We start from the raw sequence: 23,044 nt of genomic DNA on the forward strand, positions 1-23,044 counted from the left end.
GAGCACCAGCAGCAAGGCCGGGGGCTTCTCCTCACCCACTGTGAGGTGGGCTCCTCTTCTCTATGCCTCCACCCTGTCCTCTGCCAGCGAACACTGGAAAGTCATCTGTGAAGTCTTCCTCACAAGCATTGGTGTGTGCAACCAAACTCAAAAGCACCAGGAGAATTTGGCAGCCTGACGGGCTGAATAACCACGGACGACAGCTACCTGGTCAGCTGGCAAAGTCACACTGAACTCAATTAATACTTCTGATGAGAAAACCAAACCTAAATCCCACAGTAAAACAGTTCAGCTCTGAAAAGCCTGTGTAGATGACCACTGCTGTCCACTAACCAGAACGCATGCCAAGGGACACCAGCTAGCCCTTCTTGCTGTTTGTCCCTGCCCTCTCCTCCCGCCAAGTTTCACAATCCCCACATCTCTTAAGACAATGCAAAATAAGGCAGAGATGTGCCATTTTCCCTTTAAAAGCAAAATCCTTTCAAAACTAAAAAAAAAAAAATAGTAATAGTAATTACATGGCTTTCACACAAAGTGACGCAAGTAATATGCTTTTAGATAGAGACATACAAGGCAACAGGCAAAAATACAGAAATCTGAATCCGACTTATCTTTAAAAGCTATTTTTACATGAGAGACAGAGGAAGGAGGGTGACAGGGAACGGTAACCAGAGCCCGAATAATATTTGAGAGCAAGCCACGGTGAGGAATTAACCTTTTCCTAATTAGAAGCTGTGCGGCAAAGGAAACCACGCAGTCGAGAGCGATTTCCGCGAGACAGGGCTTGTGATGCGGGAGGCAGCCTGGCTGTCCGTCAGGAGCAGCAGCAGACGGGGCCAGGCTCAGGAGGAGGGATGGAGACGGGGCCGTGACCCTGCAGCATGCCGGGCAGGGCGAGGGCCAAGCCCAGCAGCCCAAAGCGCTGAGGTTTTGTTGCAGGATGTAAGCTCGCAAGATAACCCAACAAATGCAGTCTGAACAGGGCTGTTCTAGGGGCAATCAAGTGTTTCATGCAAGAGGAAAATGACTTGGGATGTTGGACTTCAAAAGACTTTAACCTCCTCCGAGCTGACATTTCATGTCCGTCTCTGTGTGACTCTAATTGTCCAAATATTGCCACATTTAGTAACCGGAGATGTGGAAGGATTTGCTCCAAGTATGCGGCAGCGAACATTTGATTCTCCTCTTTTTAGCCTGGATCTGAGCTCCTCAGCTCACCCGACGACTCGCTGCAAGCCTCCTGCATCATCCCTGTGGCAAATATCTTGCGAGCAGCTTGGCCAAGGGCTTTATTTTTAACTGCCTCGTTTTTATTAACACCCACGCTCTTACATCTCAGGCTGGAGAGCTCTCATGGATGCACGATGCAGATATGGCAAATGACACAGAGACGGTGCTGGTCCTGTCGGCCTGGTCCTCTTGAACCTCATTAAAGCTCCAGAAGGCAGCCAGCTACCTGCTGCCTGACCCAATAATGCTGGATCCGTGGGGAATAAATAAATAAATAAGCACCTTTGAAGCACGCTGCCCCTTTAGGCTACATTACCTTGAATTATGTGCTACTGCCCTACACAAAATAGCGGACTGATGGGATGATAAGCTTGGGGAGAGAAAGGTTTATCAGCACGTAAGAGAACGAGAGTGAGAGAGAGAGAGAGGATGGAAAAGGAAGATGTTTTAATGCAAAACGCAGCTTGCCTTGTTCCCTTTAAGCTTCTCAGTCAGCTGGGCGTTGTCCAAGAGCAGAAGGTATTTTTCTGAGGCTCTTAAATGATATTTTTCATCACCAGCCAGCTAAAGAAGCGAGTATTTCCATTCACACTATTTCTCGGAGTTACATTTAGGGTATCTGCACCAGCCAGCTCTTTGTTGCTGTCTGTGCATGAGAGTTAAAAGCTAAGCAGCATCTCGCACACCACTGCAGCATCTCGCTTGCCTGACCCCAGCTGAAAGGCAATGGCACAGCAGCTGCTGGGTTTGGAGGCCCAGCAAGGGGATGCCTTACACATCTGGGGCATCGCTTCACATCCGTCTCCCTGCACAGCACCAACAAGGTCGCCACCCTTGGAGAGGCCCTCCGTGACAGACAAGAAGGGCTTGCAGGGTGCTGCTGTTTGCCATGTGCTGCTTCCCTGCTTGGAGCAGCCCCCGAGGCAGGGATTAATTGATTTTTGTGTTGGCAGCGTGAGCAGCAGTCAGGGCTGATCTGCTCAGGCAGGGCATCCCGATTTGACGCCCAGCAAGAGGCCAGTGCAGGCGATGGCTGTCCCACCACCAGTTCCTAGAGAACCTACATTTCCCAAATGTTGCTCAAACACTTTCAACGAACCCCAAGCAACGCAAGAGCTGGCAAAGAGCTGTTGGTGGCAGGGGGCTTCGCCCTCCTCTCTCGCAGAAGAGGCACCATCTCCAGCAGGTCCGGGGTGACACCGGGAAGCACAGGCAGGGAGGCAGCACCAGGGCACCAGCACGGGGAAACCTGAAACACAGAGCAAAGGCTGCAGCCAACGCTTGTAAATAACTCCTAGTGATCTGCGCCCAGGCTAAAAGACCAGTTCACCCTGCTCGGGGCTTTGCTTTCAATACAAGTTTGCTGCCCGCAGCCCAGGGGATGACAGCACATAAAAGAGTGCTTCGGAAAGCCTCGGTGCTCGCTGAGTAAACAAACTAATTTGCAGCTTGACATTTTAGCCGTGTCCTATGTAGAGGACTTTCTGCTTATTCAATCTTTCTGAATAAAAACACTTAATAGCTGTGTGATAATAAATAGGATATTAATACTATGCGTCACGGATGCTCGGTACCTGATTTAACCTTTTTTTTTTTTTTCTTCTAACCTCAACAGGGGCTCTGAAAAATATGCAGCTTTTTATATAACTAAATTAATAAGTGTTTTCAGCCACTGAAAATAATTACCACCGAGAACTGATGCCAGCCGGTCCGTGCTGGATGCTGTTTGCCTCTCTCTTACATCGCGGTTGTGATCTTTGCCTTGACCGAGCCAAGGGATGTGCACCCCCAGCAGGATGCGCCCTCATCCTGCCCGTGCCCTCCTGTCCCAGCTTCGCTGCTCACCAGAAGGAGTAACTCAAGCTGACACCACCCCTCCCTGAGATGGGAGCCATCGAATTATCCGAGGACAAACCTAAACGCTCGCTTTTAAAGGGTAACTGAGCTACTAAGAGCAAGCGTCGTGTTGGACGTGCCACGTTGTGTTTGTGACGCCTGGCTTTGCATCGCGCTGTTATCTCCTGCCATGTCACTGGAAGAACGTGAAGCAGCAGGACACGGCACGACAGGAGCCTCGGCACCGCGGGAAGGATGCTCGCTGGGCTCCTGCTCCGCTAGGGCTCACCCCAAATAAAGGAGCCGAGGGATGCGCACGGCGGTACGTCTGCAGAAAGCTGCTCGAGTCACCCAATTATCTGCAGAAAACAGATCGCCCAAATTCACCTGCTTCGCACATAATTAATGCTCTCTTTGCTTCCATTAAATGTGATTTCATTATCTTCGTCTCCCAAACAGCCAGATTACAAGGGAGGAAAAGCTCTTCCGCCAGCTTTTTACCCATAATGGCAGTCCCGAGGAATGTGCCCGAGAAAGGCAGCTTCCTTCTCGGCATGACACTGATCGTAACCCCGACTTACCCTGCCAAAGCTCCCCTTCGTGGGGAAGAGGCATTGCCCCGGGCAAAGCCCCCTGTAACAGCACGGGAACACGCTGCAGGGGTGCAGGCTGTCCTCGTCCTCGCCGGGAAGGTTGTTCTGCCCTGAGCTCCTGGGAAGCTCCACGAGATGATAAATCATTGAAAATGCATTGTAATAAAAAGCGGCCTGTAAAAAGTATCCATGTGCATTCGGTGCAAACTCTAAAAGCTTTCTAATTTTTACCGTCTTCTAGTGGAGGAGGGAAGTGGAAGCAGAAGGGCTGCCTGAACACCTCTTCCATCAGGATGCTTACAGGATCCCGCTGGGTCCTTGCCCCAAAAGCAAAGCTCGTTCCCAGCAGGCACCCACGGGCCATGCTGCAGATCCTACCATTTTCCACACCCTTTTAACATCCCCTCCATTCATTTATTTAGTTATTTTTAATCATTCTTCTGATGCTAATGGACTTGCCTATCCCACACGGTGCCCCACATATTCTCTAGATGACACCAACAAATTGCCAAGCCCGGCCTGACCGCCCATATGCTGCTCCATTTGTGTCCGCTGGTGTCCTGACCTCGCTTTTGTTCAAGCTGCTCAAAAGCCCGGGCGAGTGCCTGAAATATTCTCCCATATCTTAAGCTAAGGAAGCTATTCTTTTCCCCTGTCACATAAACTTAATTTGCTTTTCAAAGAAAAATTGTAGTTTGTTATTGAGCTCCTCAAACGTCTGAGGAAATACACAGAAAATGCTTGGCACATATGGTATTTTTATGTGGCTTATTTTTTTCCTTGTCTACAAGTCTGCACAAAATTATTGCTATTTGGCACACGGCAAAAGGAAGTCTCCTGTGCATAACATGATTTAGTCTGGCCGATAAAGTGGAAGTGGATTTCCTCGTTGCATATTAAGTTCCGCTGGATGCCATTTGCACAAGAGAGCAAAATTGCAGTTTCATGTTCTTTTATGATGATACATTTCCTGCCAGGCATCCTCATCTTTTTTTCTCTCCCCCAAAACATTAAAATCTCTCCCAGCAGTGACTCTCCAAATTTCCCACTCCCGTATATTTCTTCTCCTAAGACTCCAGCCTGCCACAGCCCCCTTTAAAGCCGGTGGGAGCTTTGACGTGAAATTCAATAAGCTGAGGATGATGGCTACGGTCCCTGCCGTTCTTCTTCCCCTATTAGCTCCCCTCTCCTTCCACTCCTGTCATATTGTTTTACCTATTATTCCAAGCCTAATAAATTATCAGTAATGCTCCGGCATAAAACATTTATTATCCCCAGCATCATGTGACTGATGAGTGAGTTAACCTCAAATTTCTGCCCGTATAATTCACGCACATTGATTTTACATGAAAAGAACTCTTGACTTGCAGGAGATGACCCTGATAAATTTAATCTCTTTAATGCTTCTTCTTTCTAAATAAATGTAAAGTGTTTTCCTCTATAAAGTTTCTCACCAGCAAAACCTGCAGTGCAACTTGGCAAAAAAAACCCTCCTCCGCTACCCTTCTGAACTAATCGATAAAGCTTAAAAAATAAATAAATAAATAAAAAATAATAAAAACTGGATCAAAACGCTCCGATTCCTCAAAGCCCAGGCAGCCCAGCCAACCTGACAGCTTTGTTACGCCTGATCAGACCTGACAGCTGGTGTCAGACCCACAGCTGGAATTCGGCGCTGGCTGGAAGCGGCACCATCCCGGGGCTGGCCTCGTGCCACCGCTCCCCCGCGGCGTGTCCCCGGGGTAGGGACCCCAGGGAGACCCTCCCAGGTCACGGGGACCCCGAGGAGTGGCCCACGGTGGGTGCTGAGGGGCTGCTAGCGCAGTGATGTTGTCTCTGGATTTGCTTTACCAGGGTGGGGGGTAAACGGGGAAAATTGTTGTGCTTCGTGCTGACCACCGTGCCGTAGGTTTTCCCTCGGACGCACAGCGGGCCAGGAGCTGGATGAACCTCAGAAACCTTCAGGACCTCCAGAGAAGGCTCAGAACATCCTGGCCAACACGAGAAAAAGGCAGCAACGTGGTGGGAGGCTGGGAAAATGCCAGCGGGTTGGGAACAGGTAGTGCTCCTCAGGAGGGCAGGCAGCAACATGAGGGTTTTGTTGGGGCTGTTCCCTTTAAAATACGTCCACTCCCCTCCCAGCCCGCATATTTTACAGTCTCGGCATAGTTTCCTTGTAGACAACTCTGGCAAACTCAGTGGGTTTTTTCCTAAGTGAATTTACTCACCAAATACATTTTTTTTCCAAGCTCCCACAACTTGCAAAATGCAAGTTGCAGCCTGAAAAAAAAAGGGACAAAAACAACAAAATGAGGTAATGGCAGTGCCACAGGACCTTCGGGGGGGTGACCATTTGGTGACTGAACCAGGAAACTCATCTGCATCAAGTCTTTGATTCACGTTCATTTTTAAAGCAGTGTTACTAAAATATTTTGTTTCCTACACAGAGAAAAGGGCTGTCTGGACTCAAATAATCCATGCTCAGTCTACAGGAAAGTCACGGAGGACTTGAATGCACCCAAATGTTAGAAATGATGACCAAAACTCTCTGTGCTGCAACACGCAGTCCTGCTGCCAAGCAAAGCCAGGCACAGCAGATAAAGAGAAACGTCCTGGGTTTGGGAACATCAGCACAGGGCTGAGCAACCAAAGCCTGCTCAGGTTCAGAGCCTTTCCCCTAGGAGGCCAGCTTTGGGCCAGCCTTGGGAGCAGCTGTGCGTTATTCCAGATAACGGGGTCGGTGTTCCTGCACGCTGCTGCTCCTTCCACCGAGCGAGCTGGCCAGCACCAGACTGCTGTGACTGCTGTTGCAGTTATTATTCTTGCTGTTTCTGATGATGATGGTATTAATGATGATGCTGATATCAGTGTTGATGGCGATAGAGCTGTTGATGTCGATCCTGTTGACGACGATGCTGTTGATGACAATACGATCCTTGATGCCGATATGACCGCTGACGATGATGCCCATATCGCTATTACTGTTACGATTACCACTATTACCGCTATCTCTATCAATATTTCAAGCCCCCAGGCCTCGCCCCTTCCCCACGGCCCCTCTCCCAGCCTCTCCCCGCGACGACGAAGCCGGCGGGGCCGCCACCGCGCCTCATTCGGCGGTGTCTCCTGCCACCTACCGATGCTCCCAAGGAGGCAGCACCACGCTGCTTCCCCCCGGGGGGGCCAAAGGGGCCCGGCCACGGTGCCGGGCGGCCCGGGGCGGGCCAGCCCCGGGGCCGGGCTCGTCCCAAAATCCTCCCCCGGGGTGGGGATGCGCGGCGCTTAAGAGCGGCGGCGGCGGGCGGCGGCGCGTCCCGGGGCGGCCATGGGGGAGGCGGCGGGGGGCAGCTCGGTGCCGCCGCCCCCGGCGGAGGCCGGCGGGGGGCAAGTGAACGCCCTGACCGTGCTGGCCCTCCTGGAGAAGCTGGTGTCCATGCTGGAGGCGGTGGAGGGCCAGCAGCGGCAGATGGAGCAGAGGCAGCGGGGGCTGGAGGGAGCGGTGCGGGGCATCCAGGGCGACCTGGGCAAGCTGTGCCGTAGCCACGGGGCCACGGGGGAGGCGGTGGAGAAGCTGCTGGAGAAGTCGCGGAAGGTGTGCGCCCACACCCGCGCCGTGCGGGAGCGCCTGGAGAGGCAGTGCGCCCAGGTGCGGCGCCTGGAGCAGCATCACGCCCAGCTGCTGCGCCGCGACCGCTTCAAGGTGCTCATCTTCCAGGTGAGGGGGCCGGGGGGGGCCTGGGCTGCACGGGGGGCACAGCCCGGCACGGGGGGCACGGGGGACAAGGGCCCGTCCTGCTGGCCCCAGGCAGCGGGGGGAAAGGGCCCGTCCCGCCGGCCCTACCCAGCTTGGGGATGAGGTCCCATCCCGCGGACCCTACCCAGCCAGAGGCAAGGTCCCCATCTCCATCGCCTCCTCCCAAAACCAGGGGAAGAACCCTTCTCCACCAACTTCCCAACAAGGAAAACAAGGTTTGCTCATTTGTTACCCATGAGCAAACTCGAGGACAAGCGCCCCGTTTTGCCACCTCTTCGCCAACTTGGAGAAAGTGCCCGATGGCTACGCCCCAGCCTCTTTTGCTAAGGTGGGGAACGAGCCCCTGTGCACTAACTGCTGACAAACTTGCAGAAAATGCCCTTTTTTTTTTTTTTTTTTTTTTTTTACTCCATCTCTTTTTTCCACTAGCCCTGAGCCAGCTTGGGGAAAGAGCCCATTTTGCAAACTCTTTGCAAACCTAGGGGAAAGGGCCCGCTTCCCTAACTCTTATTAAGTGTTGAGAAAGATCCCGTTTTGCTCTCAGCAAACCTTGAGAAAGAGCCTTTTCCTGCTGTTAGCAAACGCAGAGAAAGAGCCCATTTTGCTAGCACGTAGCAAGCTCAGAGAAGGATTCCATTTCGCTGACTCCTCGCTAACTTGGCACAAAGATCCCTGTTTTCCTAACTTTTAGCAAACTTGGGCAAAGAGCCCCTTTTGTTAACTCATAGGAAACTTTCAGAAAGTTCCCAATTTGCTAACACTCGGCAAGCCCAGGGAAGGAAGGAGCTCCTTTTCCTCTGCCCCCAGGAGCAGGGCAGCACCGCAGCGCTCAGCCCTGCTCCCACCCCATTCAAAGAGGAGCTAAAAACTCAGCTAAAACTCCTGGGAGCCCATCCAGTGATAGCAGCAGTTTGCATATTTTCCCCTTTTTAAGCAATGGGCTGGACGGAGCGCGGCTTGAGCTTTGACTAAACACAGGACATGACTTTTACATCTGGGCAAAAAAAAAAATAGAAGGGGGAAAAAAAAGACCTACACAACGTGCTGGGGGAAGGAGAGCAAATGCGTTACAGCTGGTGGCTGCTCACTCTGTTCCTTAGGCTGATTTTTTTTCTGTTGTGGGGAGAGGAAAAAAAAAAAATGAAAATTTTAAAAGCTTGGCAGCCTGGCCAGTGCCCAAGGCACGTCCTCCTAGGGAGGAAGCCCCCACCGCCCTGCTTATTGTTCTCCCAGAATGACAGCTTGCGGTGGCACGGCCAGAAGAGGAGGAGCCGTGGCGTGTCCAGAGCAGGGCAGTTTCCACCCCAGAAGCAATGTGGAAATTAGTCCATGAACTAAATCAAAAGGCGTGTGCCCCTGGGCTTCTCTGAGTACTTAGCATGTTAGTGCTTTAGGAAGGAGTGGCAAATCTCACCAGGAAGGGGTCAGAGGACGAGGAGCATCCCCACAGCTTGTTTCCTGCTGCTGAACAGCACTGCAAAGTCAAAGCCTTGGTGACTCGAGTCAGAGCCCTCCCTTAATACCGGCTCCTACATCACGAGCATGGTGCCGAGCGTGTTCCCAGGGGGTGGCCACCACCGAAAGGAGGATGGTGGCTCCGTGAGGGCACTGGCTGGGGTGCTGCAGGGCGGCCCCAGGGGCTTTCTCCTGGGAGGAGCTGGGATTTTCCACTGGGAAGTGGCCGCACCCAGGGGGGGCCTTGCCAGTAGCCCGAGCGATGCACCGACCGCCCACGGGGCCTGCCGAAGCTGGAGGTGGGACGAGCTGCTGGCCAGCACTGGAGAACTGCGGGGTGGAAAACAGAGCAAAAGGCCGGCTGGGGGACCATAATTTTCCAAAGAAAAACAATAGCAGGAAGGAGAAGTCAATGAAGCCGTATTGACGCCAGGTTTCTTTCAAAACAAAGGGAAGTCTGGATGCGTGCGTCCTCTCTTCAGTTTGGGGAGACTTCTTTTTGACTAAAGCTAACAACAAAGCTCATCCAAGCCTCATTAGGCCCTGCTTTCCCAGCTTAGGAAGGCAGCTCAGGATGAGCACACGGCTGTGCTTGGCTCCCCGCACACCTCCAGCTCCCCAACACCTCGCAGAGCACCAAGCACACAACACATCAAAACCTCTTTGCTGAAACCTCTTTTCTGAAACCATGCCCCAAGCCACCAGCAGCAGCTTTCCCCCAGCCTACATGCTGAGAGTGAACTGCGTTGAGGAAAGTTCAGCTATTTACGTATTTGCCATTAAAATGCTCTTCGTTTTCTCTCCCTAGACTGTCCGCGCTGTTCCTAGCTTGCATTTCTTTTAATTGGTGACATATTCCAATGGCGCTGCATCCGAGCATTTGAGGAGGCAAAAGTTATTACAAATGACACAGCAATTTAGCAAAACACTGAAGTGACTGTTTCAAAAATCCTCGTTAAGCTTTGGCATTGTTCCCTTCTGTTTTGTGCTTGCCACATGACCAGGTTTTTGGTGGCGGTTTGGTAGGTGGTTTTATTTTTAGCTGCAGAAGCAAAATACAAGATAGAAAAGGCTGGTGTTTAATTTTTCAGTAAGATGTCATGTTTACTAGGGAATAGGCCAGATAAAATACGACAAAATTACAACTTAGGGGTCAGGCACCCTAATATTCAAGCCCCTTTCAGATGTTGCTCTTGGTAAATGCTTCATCCCCAAATGAATACTCTTACACTGATAACTCTTACACTGATTAACAACAAAAAATATCTCACGTGGCTGTTGGGACTCTGTCCAGCTGTGCTGTGGGGGCAGAGGGATGCTGTGGCCAAGCCCAAACCATCCCAGTCTGCACAGGAGGTGCAAGTGGTGGCCAGCAACATCCTCCTCCTCCTCCTCGCCCGCAGTCCCAGCAGCTTTGGGACACCCTGGTCTGAGGAGCTTGTACGTGCCTGAGGGAAAGAAGGTGGAGCCACTGCTGGTTTTAGAAGCATTAGTCATTTTCTGACAAATACCTATTTTGTGTAGCAAAACAAGTGTGAGGCTTGTAATCGTCCAGGCATTATAACACCGTCTACAACCAGAGCAGCGTGGGCTGCCCTAGGCGCAGAAAAGCCTCCCCTTCTTGAGGCCTCTTACTCCTTGCAGTGTGGCAAATTAACAAAAATCCTTTTTTTTTTTTTTTTTTTTTTTCCTGGAAAATAGCTACGCAGTTTGTAACCGTTGGCATTTTTAAGTGCATTGTTCTCGTCTTCCTAAAGGGAACACCAGGCTGCTTGAAGAACGTATCAAAACAGCACCCAGGTGCCACGTAATTGTGTTAGGCTGAAAAGTTACCCACAGCCCACTTACGGCCTGATACCAGCAACTCTACCTGAAATAGAAAAGGCTGTTCCACCACAGAGCACTTCTGTTGTACCTCCTCTGTATGGCCAAAGCCTTTTACCTAATTTATTTCCATTTGCATTTTAATGGTCCCTGTGATCCTAAGGTCTCTTCCAGCCGTCAGATAGGAAAGCGTGTCATTCTCATTTTGCAAGCAGGGTAATGGGTGCCCACAGGCTGCTGTTCTCCAAGGCCATGCATGAAGCTTAGACCAGGATGGGATTTCTCGGATGTCAGCACTATCTGATAGCCAAAGACCACCCGGTGCCTGCTTTTAATTGAGTCACCAGCTCATTAATGTATGGAGAGAGAAGTTTGCTTGATTTATTTTTTCTTTTAGTAAATACGGAGTCTGACAGTCTCCCTTCTACTTGCTCACAAATGTGATGGAAGTTGAAATAAAACCTAAGCCAGCGTTTTCCAGGGACATCATGCAGTAGTTTAATGTAAAATTTAAGATGACCATGTGAGGCACAGCACCAGCCTGTCCTGGAAAGGAGCCGTGCCGACCCACCTGTGGATAGGACCACAGTGGGCAGCTTCATACGATGCCACTTTCCTAGATTTGATACTTCAAAAGCTACAGCCCCCCTTTCCTCATTAAAATCAGAGTTTTCTATTCCATTCAGGTGCTCACACCTGAACACTGAGGTGTTTAAAACCCTTCACAATTACCTAGGTTTGCAAAGGATGCACAAGATGAGTCAATTACCTTTTATACCGAGTTCTCATGCCCTAGGGAGTAATTTAGCACTGCACCCACTCACACAATCCACGTTTCATTATCTACAGTGGAGAGAAACACAAATATTTGTACCGGGGCTGCGTTCGCTCACAGCTAGCGCAGGTTTGTTTTGCTTTTGATATCGTGGTCACTGCTGCAGGTAGCTGCAACAACGGGATGGGTGCCTGGAGAAGGGCGCTGGCTCTGTCGGGCGTCCTGCTGCAGAGAAAGCATCGTCTGTGCAAGGGCACCCGACAGAGGCTTCTCATCCAGGAAAGCATGTGGAAGCCTTGAGAGCACCCAAACTGCACCCAGACATCAACGTTGTGATGATTTTCATTTTTATAGCCTCAAGGGATGCTCACCAACACACTTCGGTCCCACTGGTGTAAAATTACTCACCGGCGTATTGCTGAGTTCCTGGAGTGCCGTAAGGTAGACTTTGCCATTTTGTTTTTAAAACAGAAGTAATGGCAGCTTCTGCTTGTTCCTCAGGACATCCTTACGCAGCCTTGCCAGCAAATTTAACTCGAGGCACTCTTCTCAGCAATCACAACTGTATGCTCAGCCATGAAACAACAAGCATGAACTTGGAAATGCGTGTGGCCTTTTTACCCCTTTAACTGTAACCCCAGGCCCACATCCTTGGGGACAAAGATGGGACTATTGCAGCCAATTCTCTCAGCACTTACTGCTTTCTTATGCAAGGGATAAAGCAAGCCCAGAGGATGCAGGCATGAGGAGCAGCAGTCCAGGGAGGACAGCTGTGTGTGCTGGGGGCCTGGCTCTCCTGGCATTGGCACTCTGTGCCAGAGCTGCCAGGGCTCCGTACAAGCTGCACCTTTTGCACTTCTTCAGTCTGCTTGGTTTTTTAGATACCTTCCTTCCTTCCAGGCCCTCTTTTGGCTTTGTTTCTAAAAATCAATCATTTTCTTTTTAACTACCCGTGTTTTCTATGTAATAGATCTGTTTATTTTTGTATGTCGTATGCTTTTTTTTCTCCGCAGAGTTGCCCTGTCCACATTTTTTATATTTCCCAATACACCAACCAAATTTACCATTTTTTTTTCTGTGCTGTAAATAGCTGTAAAAAAACACACACACTAAACATGGCCACGTGGCTTAAAGTACAGCAAAACCCGTGGGAGAAGAAATGGACAGCTTTTCCCCAGGCTCCCCGTCCTCTCCCCAGGAGGACAAGAGGCATTCCCAGTGCCTGAGTGGAGTCATCTATGCAGCATGGAGGATTTCCAAGCACATGTACAGCACGCTGACACTAGCTGTGGTCCTTTTGGCCAGCCCCACTCCCAACAGCTCTTCCCCAAAGACCTCAGGCCATGGCAGTGATGGTACCTGCCACCCAAAGCAAGTGGGCTTAGGCAGGGAGTGGGGAGCACCTCCCAGAACCTTATCCTCATGCATCCAGCGGGCAAAAGTTGACTGCCTCGACTCTTGAATTTAACATTCAGACCACTACAATGATATCAAGGAGAAGAGGGAATAGCAGCTCATGCCCTACGTCCTGCTAAGCCCGGTGCCAGCCAGAACCTTTACTGTTTTTTTTTTTTTTTTTTTTTTTTTTTTTTGAGTTTTCTCAGTACCAACAATCCGGTTTTAACAGCAACATGCATTTTTTCCAACGTAAGGGGAAGATGCTAACTGCATTTGTCTGTCAGATGCACCCAGCATCTCTGCAGAGACATTCCCAGTCTTTACCTGGAGAAACCGAAGGCCCTGGTGGGTTACATGACTTCTTTAGGTCAACACGAGTTCTGTAACAAGACCTCCTGAGCCACAATACCATCCCTTCTCCCCGGGGGTGGGCGTACAACTTCATGGCAAACTGTTTAATAACAGTACCTAATTTAAATGACAAAAGCAGGATTGCCATTCTGTATACATCCCGAGTCACTCCGAAAGAGAAATTGTACATTGACAGCTCATTAGTCTTAAACTGTATCAGATAATGGTTCAGTGGGCTTTGAGTGGCTTGTTACTGGTTAAATATACTGAAACAACGAGAAATGTTCAGCAGCCTTCATCTCATGAAAAAAAAATAAAGTAATTGTTCAGGGTTGTGCTTTGTTTATTAAATTTGTGTCCTGTGAACTATGAAACTCAAATATCGTCAATTCTTTCAGGAGGAAAATGAGATCCCTGCCAGCGTTTTTGCAAAAGAGCCTGTTCCCAGCATCACAGAAGGAAAAGAAGAGCCTGTGGATGAGAACAAGACACTGGAAGAAACCTTGCATACAGTGGAGTTGTCTTCAGATGACGACATGCCTCACGAAGACGATGTGGGTGACAGTGCAGAGGAGAAAACAGAAGAATCGAGAGCTGAGAAACTTAAGAGATCCAGCCTGAAGAAGGTTGACAGCCTCAAGAAAGCGTTTTCCCGACAGAACATCGAGAAGAAGATGAACAAGATCGGCACAAAGATCGTCTCGCCTGAACGGAGAGAGAAGATCAAGAAATCGCTCACAGTACATCATCAGAAATCCTCCTCTTCCAAGAGTTCAGCTTTCAAAGTGTCGCCCCTCACGTTCAACGTGAAGAAAGGCCGAGAAGGAGAAAGCCCTGCCGAAGCCGAGGACAGACCCGCAGAAACTGCGAGCAACGAGCAAGCCGAGAACGAGGAGGAGATGTCGTTTGCCGACATGCACTCGGATATGACACCCACCACGTCTCTGACCGAGGAGAGCAAAGCAGTCGTCGATTCTCTAGAGAAGGAAGCCAGGATGGAAGGGAGCGCCGTGATGAACAACAACATCGAGCTGTCCATCGTTGAAGACGATGAAGAGTATGGGGTGCCTCTAGAAGTTCCCAGCCAGAAACTGTATGAGGAAAGGAACAAACCGGTCAGCGGGGAAATGGAAGAGTCCGACGAAGAGACGACCCAAGCAGCGGTTCTGCAGATAAACCAGACGGCGTAAAACGTCCGAGCCTTCCTCCGCCTTCCGGATACGCGTGGTTTTGCCTAGGCGAGTGACTGGTTTCTGCTACACAGGTGGTAGCAGCGACCCAGTTTCCTCCAGCCTTCTCTCTGCAATGATAATTTATTGCATCGTATTGGAACGCAGAGTGAGCGAGGTCAACGACAGGCTGCAATGTGCTCCGATTTTTAGGCCATTTCACTGGTGTTTATTAATGTAGAGATGCTGTCAGCTGGTGTAAGAGACTAGCAGGAAAAGAGTATGTCTAGCAGAAGCAAGCTGGTTAGCTGGCTTTGTTAGAGCTGGGTCAGAGAGATGCAGGGAGAGTAGTCAAAACCCAAACATTTCTGATTTCTTCCCTCACAGATTTTCCTAGCACTGTGAGTAGTTTTGTATGTAAATGTAGAAATACCGACGAGAACACTTGATTTCAGGCTCCTTGCTATGCTCTGTGAATACTAACAGCCTCGGTAGCTGCGTGCCCCTGTAGCCGTAAGGCCAGAAGAGCAGAGGGCATAGCAAAACTGAGAAGTTGGATCCATCAATTTCAATGGGCACAAGGTTTTTTTTTTGCCAGTAGTCTCTCGCTTAGAAGAAATGACTGCGTTTGTATGGAAATGAAAAGATGTTTTTCAATCCACCGGAGTTATGGAAATACATTAGTGACAAGCATGAATGTGTAAGCAGCTACTGTACCTGTAATGGATCATAAATCTAAAAAAAAAAAAAAAAATGAAAGGAGTTTGATAGAAACAGTAAGAGTCTGAAGTATGAAATGTTAAAAAAAAAGGGGGCAAAATCAAAACCTGACAATATTAAATCTATACTTCCAGCTTTAAGAATATGTATTCAGATAACACTAATTAATTGATTCTTAATCCTTATAGCAATATACTATAGAACTTTGCACCTGCACAACTTTGTATCTCAGAGTATTTTGGAAATAGCATAATTTATCTTTTTACAGATTATTTCATATATAGAGCTATATCTACACAGAAGAGTTAGATAGTTACAGGGATGTAAGGACAATTACTTCAAAAAGGAGAAAATGCTCTTTTAGGCATGTGTAAAGGGAAAACTGCATCAGGGACTGAATGTGATGGCAGGGATGAGTTCTTGCAAGGAAGAGTCTGCAGAGCAGATTTGATTCTCTGCTAATAGCTTTTCTCAAAATTGCCTCCATGCTCTCAAAATTGCACCTTTAATTTTTCAAAATTGGGGGAAAACGAGAGGTTACAGAGGAGGTTGTTCAGTATGAATGCCCGTTCTTGTCACTACACCAAGGTGAGGGTGCGGGGAGGAAAGGGAAGCTCAACACCCACAGCTGTCACCTTACATCCTTGTTTGTTTATGCAGTGGGTCTTTTTTTTTTGTGTTTTGTTTTTAACATATACGTATAACTCTACTGATGCTTAACGTTGCACTAAAAGTTTGCTTCCTTCAACTTGTATCTAAAGTCACAAATTATAGCGGAAGTAAAAGCTACAACAGAAATACCATTGTGAAATGATTAACAGATACTGCTCTGCAGGGGCGGTATCTGTGACCAGTAAGTCACACTGGAAATTAGTTGATAAGAGCTTATTGTAGGCGAGTACTGTTAAGAGTTAAGCTCTCACGTATACGGCATCATATAGGAGATACTGTTCGCGAGGAAAATCATGGCGTAACTCGTGCAGCTATATTTTTATTTTGTATTAACTACAGTGGATTTCCAGCGTTTTTACGTGTAACTAATGACAAATACGACAAATAAACGCATAACATGAAACATGGCCATGTCAGTCTTTGGGAGAAGCAGTGCAAGGAGCCAGCAGAGATTAAATTCAAAGGTATTTATGACAGGTGTCCCCGCTGTACCTGTTCTGTTTTCCTTCTCCCCCTCCACTGCTATTTAGCGATGCAAACACCAGCACTCAGGCTTTGCTTCCCGGACACTTACCGCATCTCCAGCACACCTGAACATGGCCAGGCAGCTCCCCAAACCTGCAGCTGCAGTTCAGACACTGCCCCTGGATGCGCTTTGTCCAGCTTTACAGATGCTGGCATGGATCACAGGTGCAATGACTTAAGAGCATTACAATGCTATCCAGCAAAAAGCATGGAAAACACAGGCACTAAGCACCCTAATGAGTTAATCCACATACCCATATCCGGATACACCACCCACACAGTGAGCATTTGCAGAACTAAAACTTTTTCTCCATCACACCTTTACTAGTACAAGCAGATCTTTAGCCCTAACAAGAGGAAAGCTTGCTTTGCAAGAGGGAAAGACAATGACTCAGTTCACAAATGTCTGCTTTTGTGCTCTCACACACACCAGAGCGAGCAGCTCAGGCTCCTTAGATGTCCTCTGGTCTGTTCCTTCCCTTCTCGAATCCTAACCAAAAACATTAGTCCACAAACCTTGCTGTTTCAGGGTGAAAAATGACTGTGGCAGCAGTCGTAGCCTCTCAGAACATCTCAAATATGTGCCTGGACCTTGTCATGCTGGCAGGTGTCAAGTACATGCAGGGGTACACCACATTGGTGGTGACAGGGCCTGTTCCCATCATTGCTTCTTAAAAAACTGCTGCTTCACCCTCCTTGCCACGGTAACTGCAGATGCTCGTGATGCCAGCCATGCAGCTGACATTTCTGTCTGCTTCGGGAGGAATGAAGAGCATCCTGCTGCCCCCCAAACTGCTCCCCCATGGGCAGGCTGCTCTGGGCACAGAGAGCAGCTTTCTGCAGCACTTCACTGCCAAATCACAGTGAAAACCCTGAAACACGTTTGATGATTAAAGAAACAAAAGGGATGGTACAAAGGAGGCTGAAATATACCCGCGTACCCTTCAAGCCATTTGTTGTTACGGGCTGCAGTGCCAGAGGTGCTGACTGATGCCTCAGGAGCAGAACACCAAGCGAGGGGCTGAGCCCTTGCTGCCGGCGACTGCACGCCAAGGAGCCTGCATAGCTCGGGTCTGCAACAACAAAACCGAGCGTGCAGGCACAAAACTCACACGGCGAGCCCCTGAGACAGGCACGCCGGCCCTGGGTGCCGCGAGGAAGATGTCAGGCAGCTTTCTCACACGCAAAGGGCACCGGCAGCAGAGCAAAGCCAACGTTTGGCCCCGGTGAGGGCTTTGCCTAGGCAACAAAACAAGAGGCAGGGTGCGGGTGCAGCTGCCAGCGCAGCCGGGAGGTGCTGACTCAGCACGCAAGCATCCTCCACCGCCTGGTTCACCGCCCTCGCTTTCCCAAATAAATGGAAAAAAATAGGCCAACAGCCACTTTCCACCGCTTGAAACTGCCTGTTGCAAGGGTTTGCTTTCACAAACCATCTTACAGCCAGCACCAAGGCCAAGCTAGGTGCACGGCGACGTTTTAATCAGCACCTTTGCAGCTTTCGGTGGTGGCTGATCCCTCCTGCCCTCCTTCTGATCAATACGCCTGCCTTCCCTTCCTCTTTTCCTTCCAAGCCACATTCCTGAGCCTGAAGCGTGCACTAATTGAAGCGAGGGGCTCTCCCTCACCTCGTGCTGATAACCAGTGTCATCTCCAGCTTCCCTGACGCGGTTATCCCCTTCCACGCTGCTGGAACAGAATAAATCTGCTTTGGGTTAAGCTAGAGATGGTTATTTATTTTTCTCTCAGATCACAGATTAATATCGTTGCGTGACCACTGGCACTAACCTCTTTTTCCATAGCAACACTAAAGAGAACATAAACTATGAGTCATAATTCCTCTCTGGAGGACTTTTTTTTGTAATTATGATCATTCCACAGTTCCTAAAATATATTGGCTGATATATAGCTCTAGTGGAACAGCTTTGATTTTCCTTCGTTTGAACACACAGGCAGAAAGGGGAGACTCCCATTATTTTCCCTTTTCCAGGCTGATCTAAACACCGCACAAAGCCCAGTACATTCGTTGCTCATTACAGCCGGGTGGCTCCTAAAGCCTCCACAGCAGTGTTTCCCTTGTAAGAGGGGGAAGAAGCTTCCTTGCTTTCACTAAGCTTAAATGATACTGACCTCCTGAAAGGGAGTTCGTGGCCTCCCCACCACAGCTCTCCTGTGTTTCTCCTCTCACTGAGCACTGCTGCAGTACACAGCCCAAAGAGGGCTGCAGATAATTCAGAAACAATCCCATCCGTTCCTTCCCCAAGTGAAGAGCTGGCTGCGGAGCAACTTCACCACACAGCTCCCTGGGACAGCTCGAGAGATGATCGCAGCAGATCATCGCCAGAGATTGCCACAGCTGTCTCCCACGTCTCCCCTGCCGTGCAGCCTGCTGCATGCTGGCACAAAGCTCCCACAAAACCCAAGGCGTTGGCTGCAGGAGCAGAATTAGGAAAGAAGATGAGCAAAACCAAGGACACCCACGTGCAGCGAAGAGTCACAGTCTGAAACGGGGAGACGAGAGGCTTGTCTCACTGCTCTGCAACACCGAGCAGCTCACCTGAACCCAGACCTGCCGCACTTGTGTGTGAAAGACAACATCAGCATGAGAGGTGTTCAGACCCGCGTGCTGCCCGCGCTATTTAGACTCTGTAAATCGCAAGCCTCACCTCAGCCAGGAGCAGTCCCTGCGCAGGCCGGACCCGGAGCACGGCGAGATGCAGGAGAACCAGGGTGACCGAATGGTGGCATTGGGGTCCAACACCACAGCTCGGAGCAGGTCTCTTAGGGCTGTGGCCAGGTGGGTTTTGAACCCCCAGGACCAACTCTGCAGCCCTTCTGGGCAACTCGGACGTTTTGTAGAGGTGCAGGTGACGCCAACGGCGCTGGATGCTGAAAACGTGCAAGAAACTTTGTTTTAGGAACAGACAGCACTCCGGGGATGCCGACACCACAGACCACGTGCACATACCTCATTGAGATCAAGCACAAGGCACAGCCCAACTGCCTGAACGCAATGCTCCGTGCAAGCAGATTTGTCTTACTTCCCAGCTCCTTAGCCCCCGCTGTCCTCCGCTGCTCATTTAAAGTCAGCTTCAGCATCTTTTCGGTGCGCTGCCAGCTACGGTTATATACACCCTTAGCTTGCTTGTTCCTTCTGACATGCCTGTAGGCAAACGAGCCCCACGAGGGCGACAACACGAGCTGCATTACCCAGCCGCCCGGCCCTCGGATCGGCACAGCTCCACACAGCACCGAGAGAGACGGGGGAAAGGGGATGGCGAGAGCGCCTGGCTAGCAGTAAACACATTACAAAAGCACACAAGTTGTCTCCATTTGCAGAGTCAATTGCTGTTTCCACACCATCACGAGAAAGCCGCGCGCCATTTGTTGCCTCTTACAAATAACTCTCATTTTCCCACCGTGTTTACCATTTTTCTGCCGCTGACTGGAGCAGAAGGAAAGTCATCGAGCAGGTTATGGCTATGAACGCCAAGAGGCAGCAGGCCGTGTAAGACCTGCATTAAAAAAAAAAAATAAAAAAGGATTTTCTGCTTGCTTGGCCAGGTGTGAGCTCTCTGGGAGAACGATGATGTCCTCTGCAACATCCAGGCCCACCATGCATGCCCTTCTGCTTCAGGTTTGGCAGCACGAAGGGCTCAACCCAAACAAGGGCACGTCGTGCAGTAGCTCCGAAACACTGCGTGTGACATACACGCGATACTCCTAGCATCCACCTCCAAATAACGAGAGAACCTGGAAAACATTTTATGGATTTTTGGAATCATTGCAAGTTCTTTTACTAAAAAAGGTCAACAGCACGCTATACATCCATCATTTTTTAAATCAGTTCCTATTACTTCTTAATTATAGGATACCTGACACTTGGCTGGGAGCAGAGGGAGGGAAGGAAAATGAGAGTTAGCAAGGCCTAGGGTTCAAAAGGATGGAAAAGGGAGTAAGAAATGTAAAAAGACTGGGGGAGAGCTGCAGTGCGACACCGACAGTGAGGAAAGAGAGCAGCATTTGCTCTCACCTTCCTTCCCAAGCAGCCAGCACTGCAGCAGGAAATAATTCTGGGCCAAACCCCGCTCACGCAGCACCACCACGTATTTGCCATGCCTGTGTGCTTCCACAGAGACTTGCAGGGAGGGGTGGCAGGGCCAGACACTGGTCACAGACACTGGTCACAGGAGGACGTGGTGTCCTCTTGGCATTTCCCGTTGCAGTGGGATTTCTTTGCACTGGCAAGCAGGTTGGGAAAGCAAGCCCGGCTCTGCTCCCTCCCCAGCCCTCACCCCCTGGCTTTGCCAAGAAGCCTGCTATATTAAGAGACAAGCAACCATGCCGGGCCACTTCTCCCTCATGTCTGGCCTCCCTCGGGATTTGCTCCATTCCTGCTGAGAAACAACCAACGTGCTCTGCCCGGCTCGCCTCAGCTCCTTTTCTTTCTCCAGCCGTGCCTTTTTTGGTCCCTTCTTATGGCAGGGGCCAGGCTCTGACCACCAAGGATTAACAAATTAAAACCTAAGAAAATATTCGACACCCAACTCCTGTTAATTTTGGGACACCTTAAATTATCAACTAATAAACACAAAGCCCCTCAGAAGTTTTCCTCCTGATGTTTCTTGCAGTGCCTGTGCTATCGTGGTATTCGGCATCCATCCTGAAAAGCTGAACACGTTCGGGCAGTCACCATTCGTGAGATGTGACAGGAGTCAAAATCGGTGCTGGCAGCGGGAGAGGAACAAGGTCCAAATGCTTTTAGAGAAAATCAGAGAGAGGAGATCTTGAGTTGGTGGTTCTTGACCGTGTAAAGTTACTCAAATAGCAGTTCTAACAGCAACAGCTTTGTGTCACAGACAGCGTTTCACTTGGTAAGGATTTTGCAGAAGCCCTTTGCAAGCCTTTCACACACTGCTTTGTGCAATACCTCCTAAGCAGAGGCAGCGGTGGCACTGAGACAGACACCAGCTCACCCTGCCCGTGCTTCGGGCCAGCTGGAGGACGTGGTGAGAGTCAGACCCTGCCCCAGGACAGCACGCCTCGTGGCAGCTGGAGCTGGGTGCTGCACTAACCGCGTCCATATGCTTGTTATAACAACAAGTGTGGCGAAATTCCTCTCTGATGCACCCTTACAGGAGCAATCTGAAAGAGTACTTGGCTCTATAAATCTTAATCACCACACTACTGCGTGGTGCTCAGTGCCTGCTCTCTTTTTTTTGTACCGTGCGTCAACGTGAGCACACAGAAAGCATCGGCTACACTCTGCTTTTCTTCTGTCTAAATCCTCCAGGCAAGGTGGCATGACATACACCTGGGCACTCAGCAGCAAGGTGCATGACACGTTATTCAGGGAGCTCTGCATTTTTCCCTGAGTAGAATTTTCACTCGGCTACGGAGCTGGCCGAGCACTGCAAAAAAAAAAAAAAAAAAAAAGCATTAGCTGAAAAAATTATTTGACAGGAAACAGAGTTTCCTCTCTTCCACCTAACGCACCCCAGCAAGCTGCAGCCGCCGTGCTTCCTTCCAGCACTTCACTCCACAAAGCACACGGCGAGCCTGGGGACGTCAAACCTTCACCAGCAGCAGCACTACGAGCTTTTGTTCTTCCTCCACCAATAGTTAGGTCTCGCCCTTAGCAAGAAGTGCTCCTTTCTCCTCCCGACAGCCACAAATTTCTTTTGCACAATCATTCTCTTTAGACACCATCGTGATGCTTCCAGATTTTCGTGTTCAGCTTTGCGTGCTACGTGAATACAGCCTGGTGAGGAAAAGCCACCTACATTTAATATATATCATAGCTTCATTCTTCGCTGGATTTAGCACAGGAAATGTTTGTAGTTGTTCCTTCCCTGTCCTGCCTTGCTGCTGTGCCTGCTGCCTTCCAAGCTTCGTGCTTTTCTGCCCCGATTCTATCCACGACCATTACCACCACGACTGGCATTATCAGGTTGATTTTCACCAGGCCTCCACTAACCCACGTTAACCTTTGCAGCCACCTAACTGCAAGCGTGGTGGGGTTTTTTGGTGTTTTTTTTTTTTTGGAGGGGGTGCTCCTGACATCCCCCAGCTGTGACATCTCAGAATCGCCTCTTCCACCATCCGCTTCTTTCCATCCACACCAGCGGCACACAAAGCAGCCCGTGGGAGCCCTTTCTCTGCGCACAGACCGAACACACCCCTGCAGGACGTTTCCTTGGCTTCCAGGTGAAGCAGCCAGCTCCCGTTCGCAGGAGCAGGCCAGACAAGATCTTAATTCTCGCTCAAACACTTCCCGTTTGCCTTCATGGAGGGCTACCTCAAACATTAGCTCTGGGATTTGATAAGGGCCACGTTAAACAAACACGGCTGCCTGTATCACGCAGGCTGGCAGCCAGCCAGGTGAGCAGAGCGCTGCCTGCAAGTTGAGCATTACTATTCAGGCTTTGCTTGCTGTGGTGTTTTCTCCTACAGCCTGCTTTTTTATTATTTTTTTTTTTCCAGCAATGCATAAACACATCTAACGGAGTAGCTTACAGGGTGATTTCCATCACCCTCTGGCTCATGGCAAATGAGACATCTCTTATGCCAGCTCAGCAGCACGCTGCACTCCTTCCTCCCCCCCAAAAAATCTGCAGGACTTCAGGTCTGAGGCACCATTTCGTTGCTCCATTATCACGCAGCGATGAAAGAAGCAACATTTTAATTGTTTTCCATCCGCGGGATAATGAATTCTTCCTCGCCCTAAAACAAGGAGGCAGCAAAA

At 49.8% G+C, this 23,044-nt stretch overlaps 1 protein-coding gene across 1 annotated transcript; it reads left to right on the forward strand.

Moving 5' to 3' along the window:
• Positions 1-6,984: 6,984 nt before the first annotated feature.
• On the forward strand, positions 6,985-16,180 carry CAVIN2 (caveolae associated protein 2). The gene is made up of 2 exons (XM_032190216.1): positions 6,985-7,374; positions 13,615-16,180. The coding sequence occupies exons 1-2, from the start codon at positions 6,985-6,987 to the stop codon at positions 14,404-14,406; spliced, it is 1,182 nt and encodes a 393-aa protein (XP_032046107.1). The 3' UTR covers positions 14,407-16,180.
• The last annotated feature ends 6,864 nt before the right edge of the window (positions 16,181-23,044 follow it).

This window comes from Aythya fuligula, chromosome 6 (genome assembly GCF_009819795.1).
Source record: "Aythya fuligula isolate bAytFul2 chromosome 6, bAytFul2.pri, whole genome shotgun sequence".
NCBI classification, from domain to species: domain Eukaryota; kingdom Metazoa; phylum Chordata; class Aves; order Anseriformes; family Anatidae; genus Aythya; species Aythya fuligula.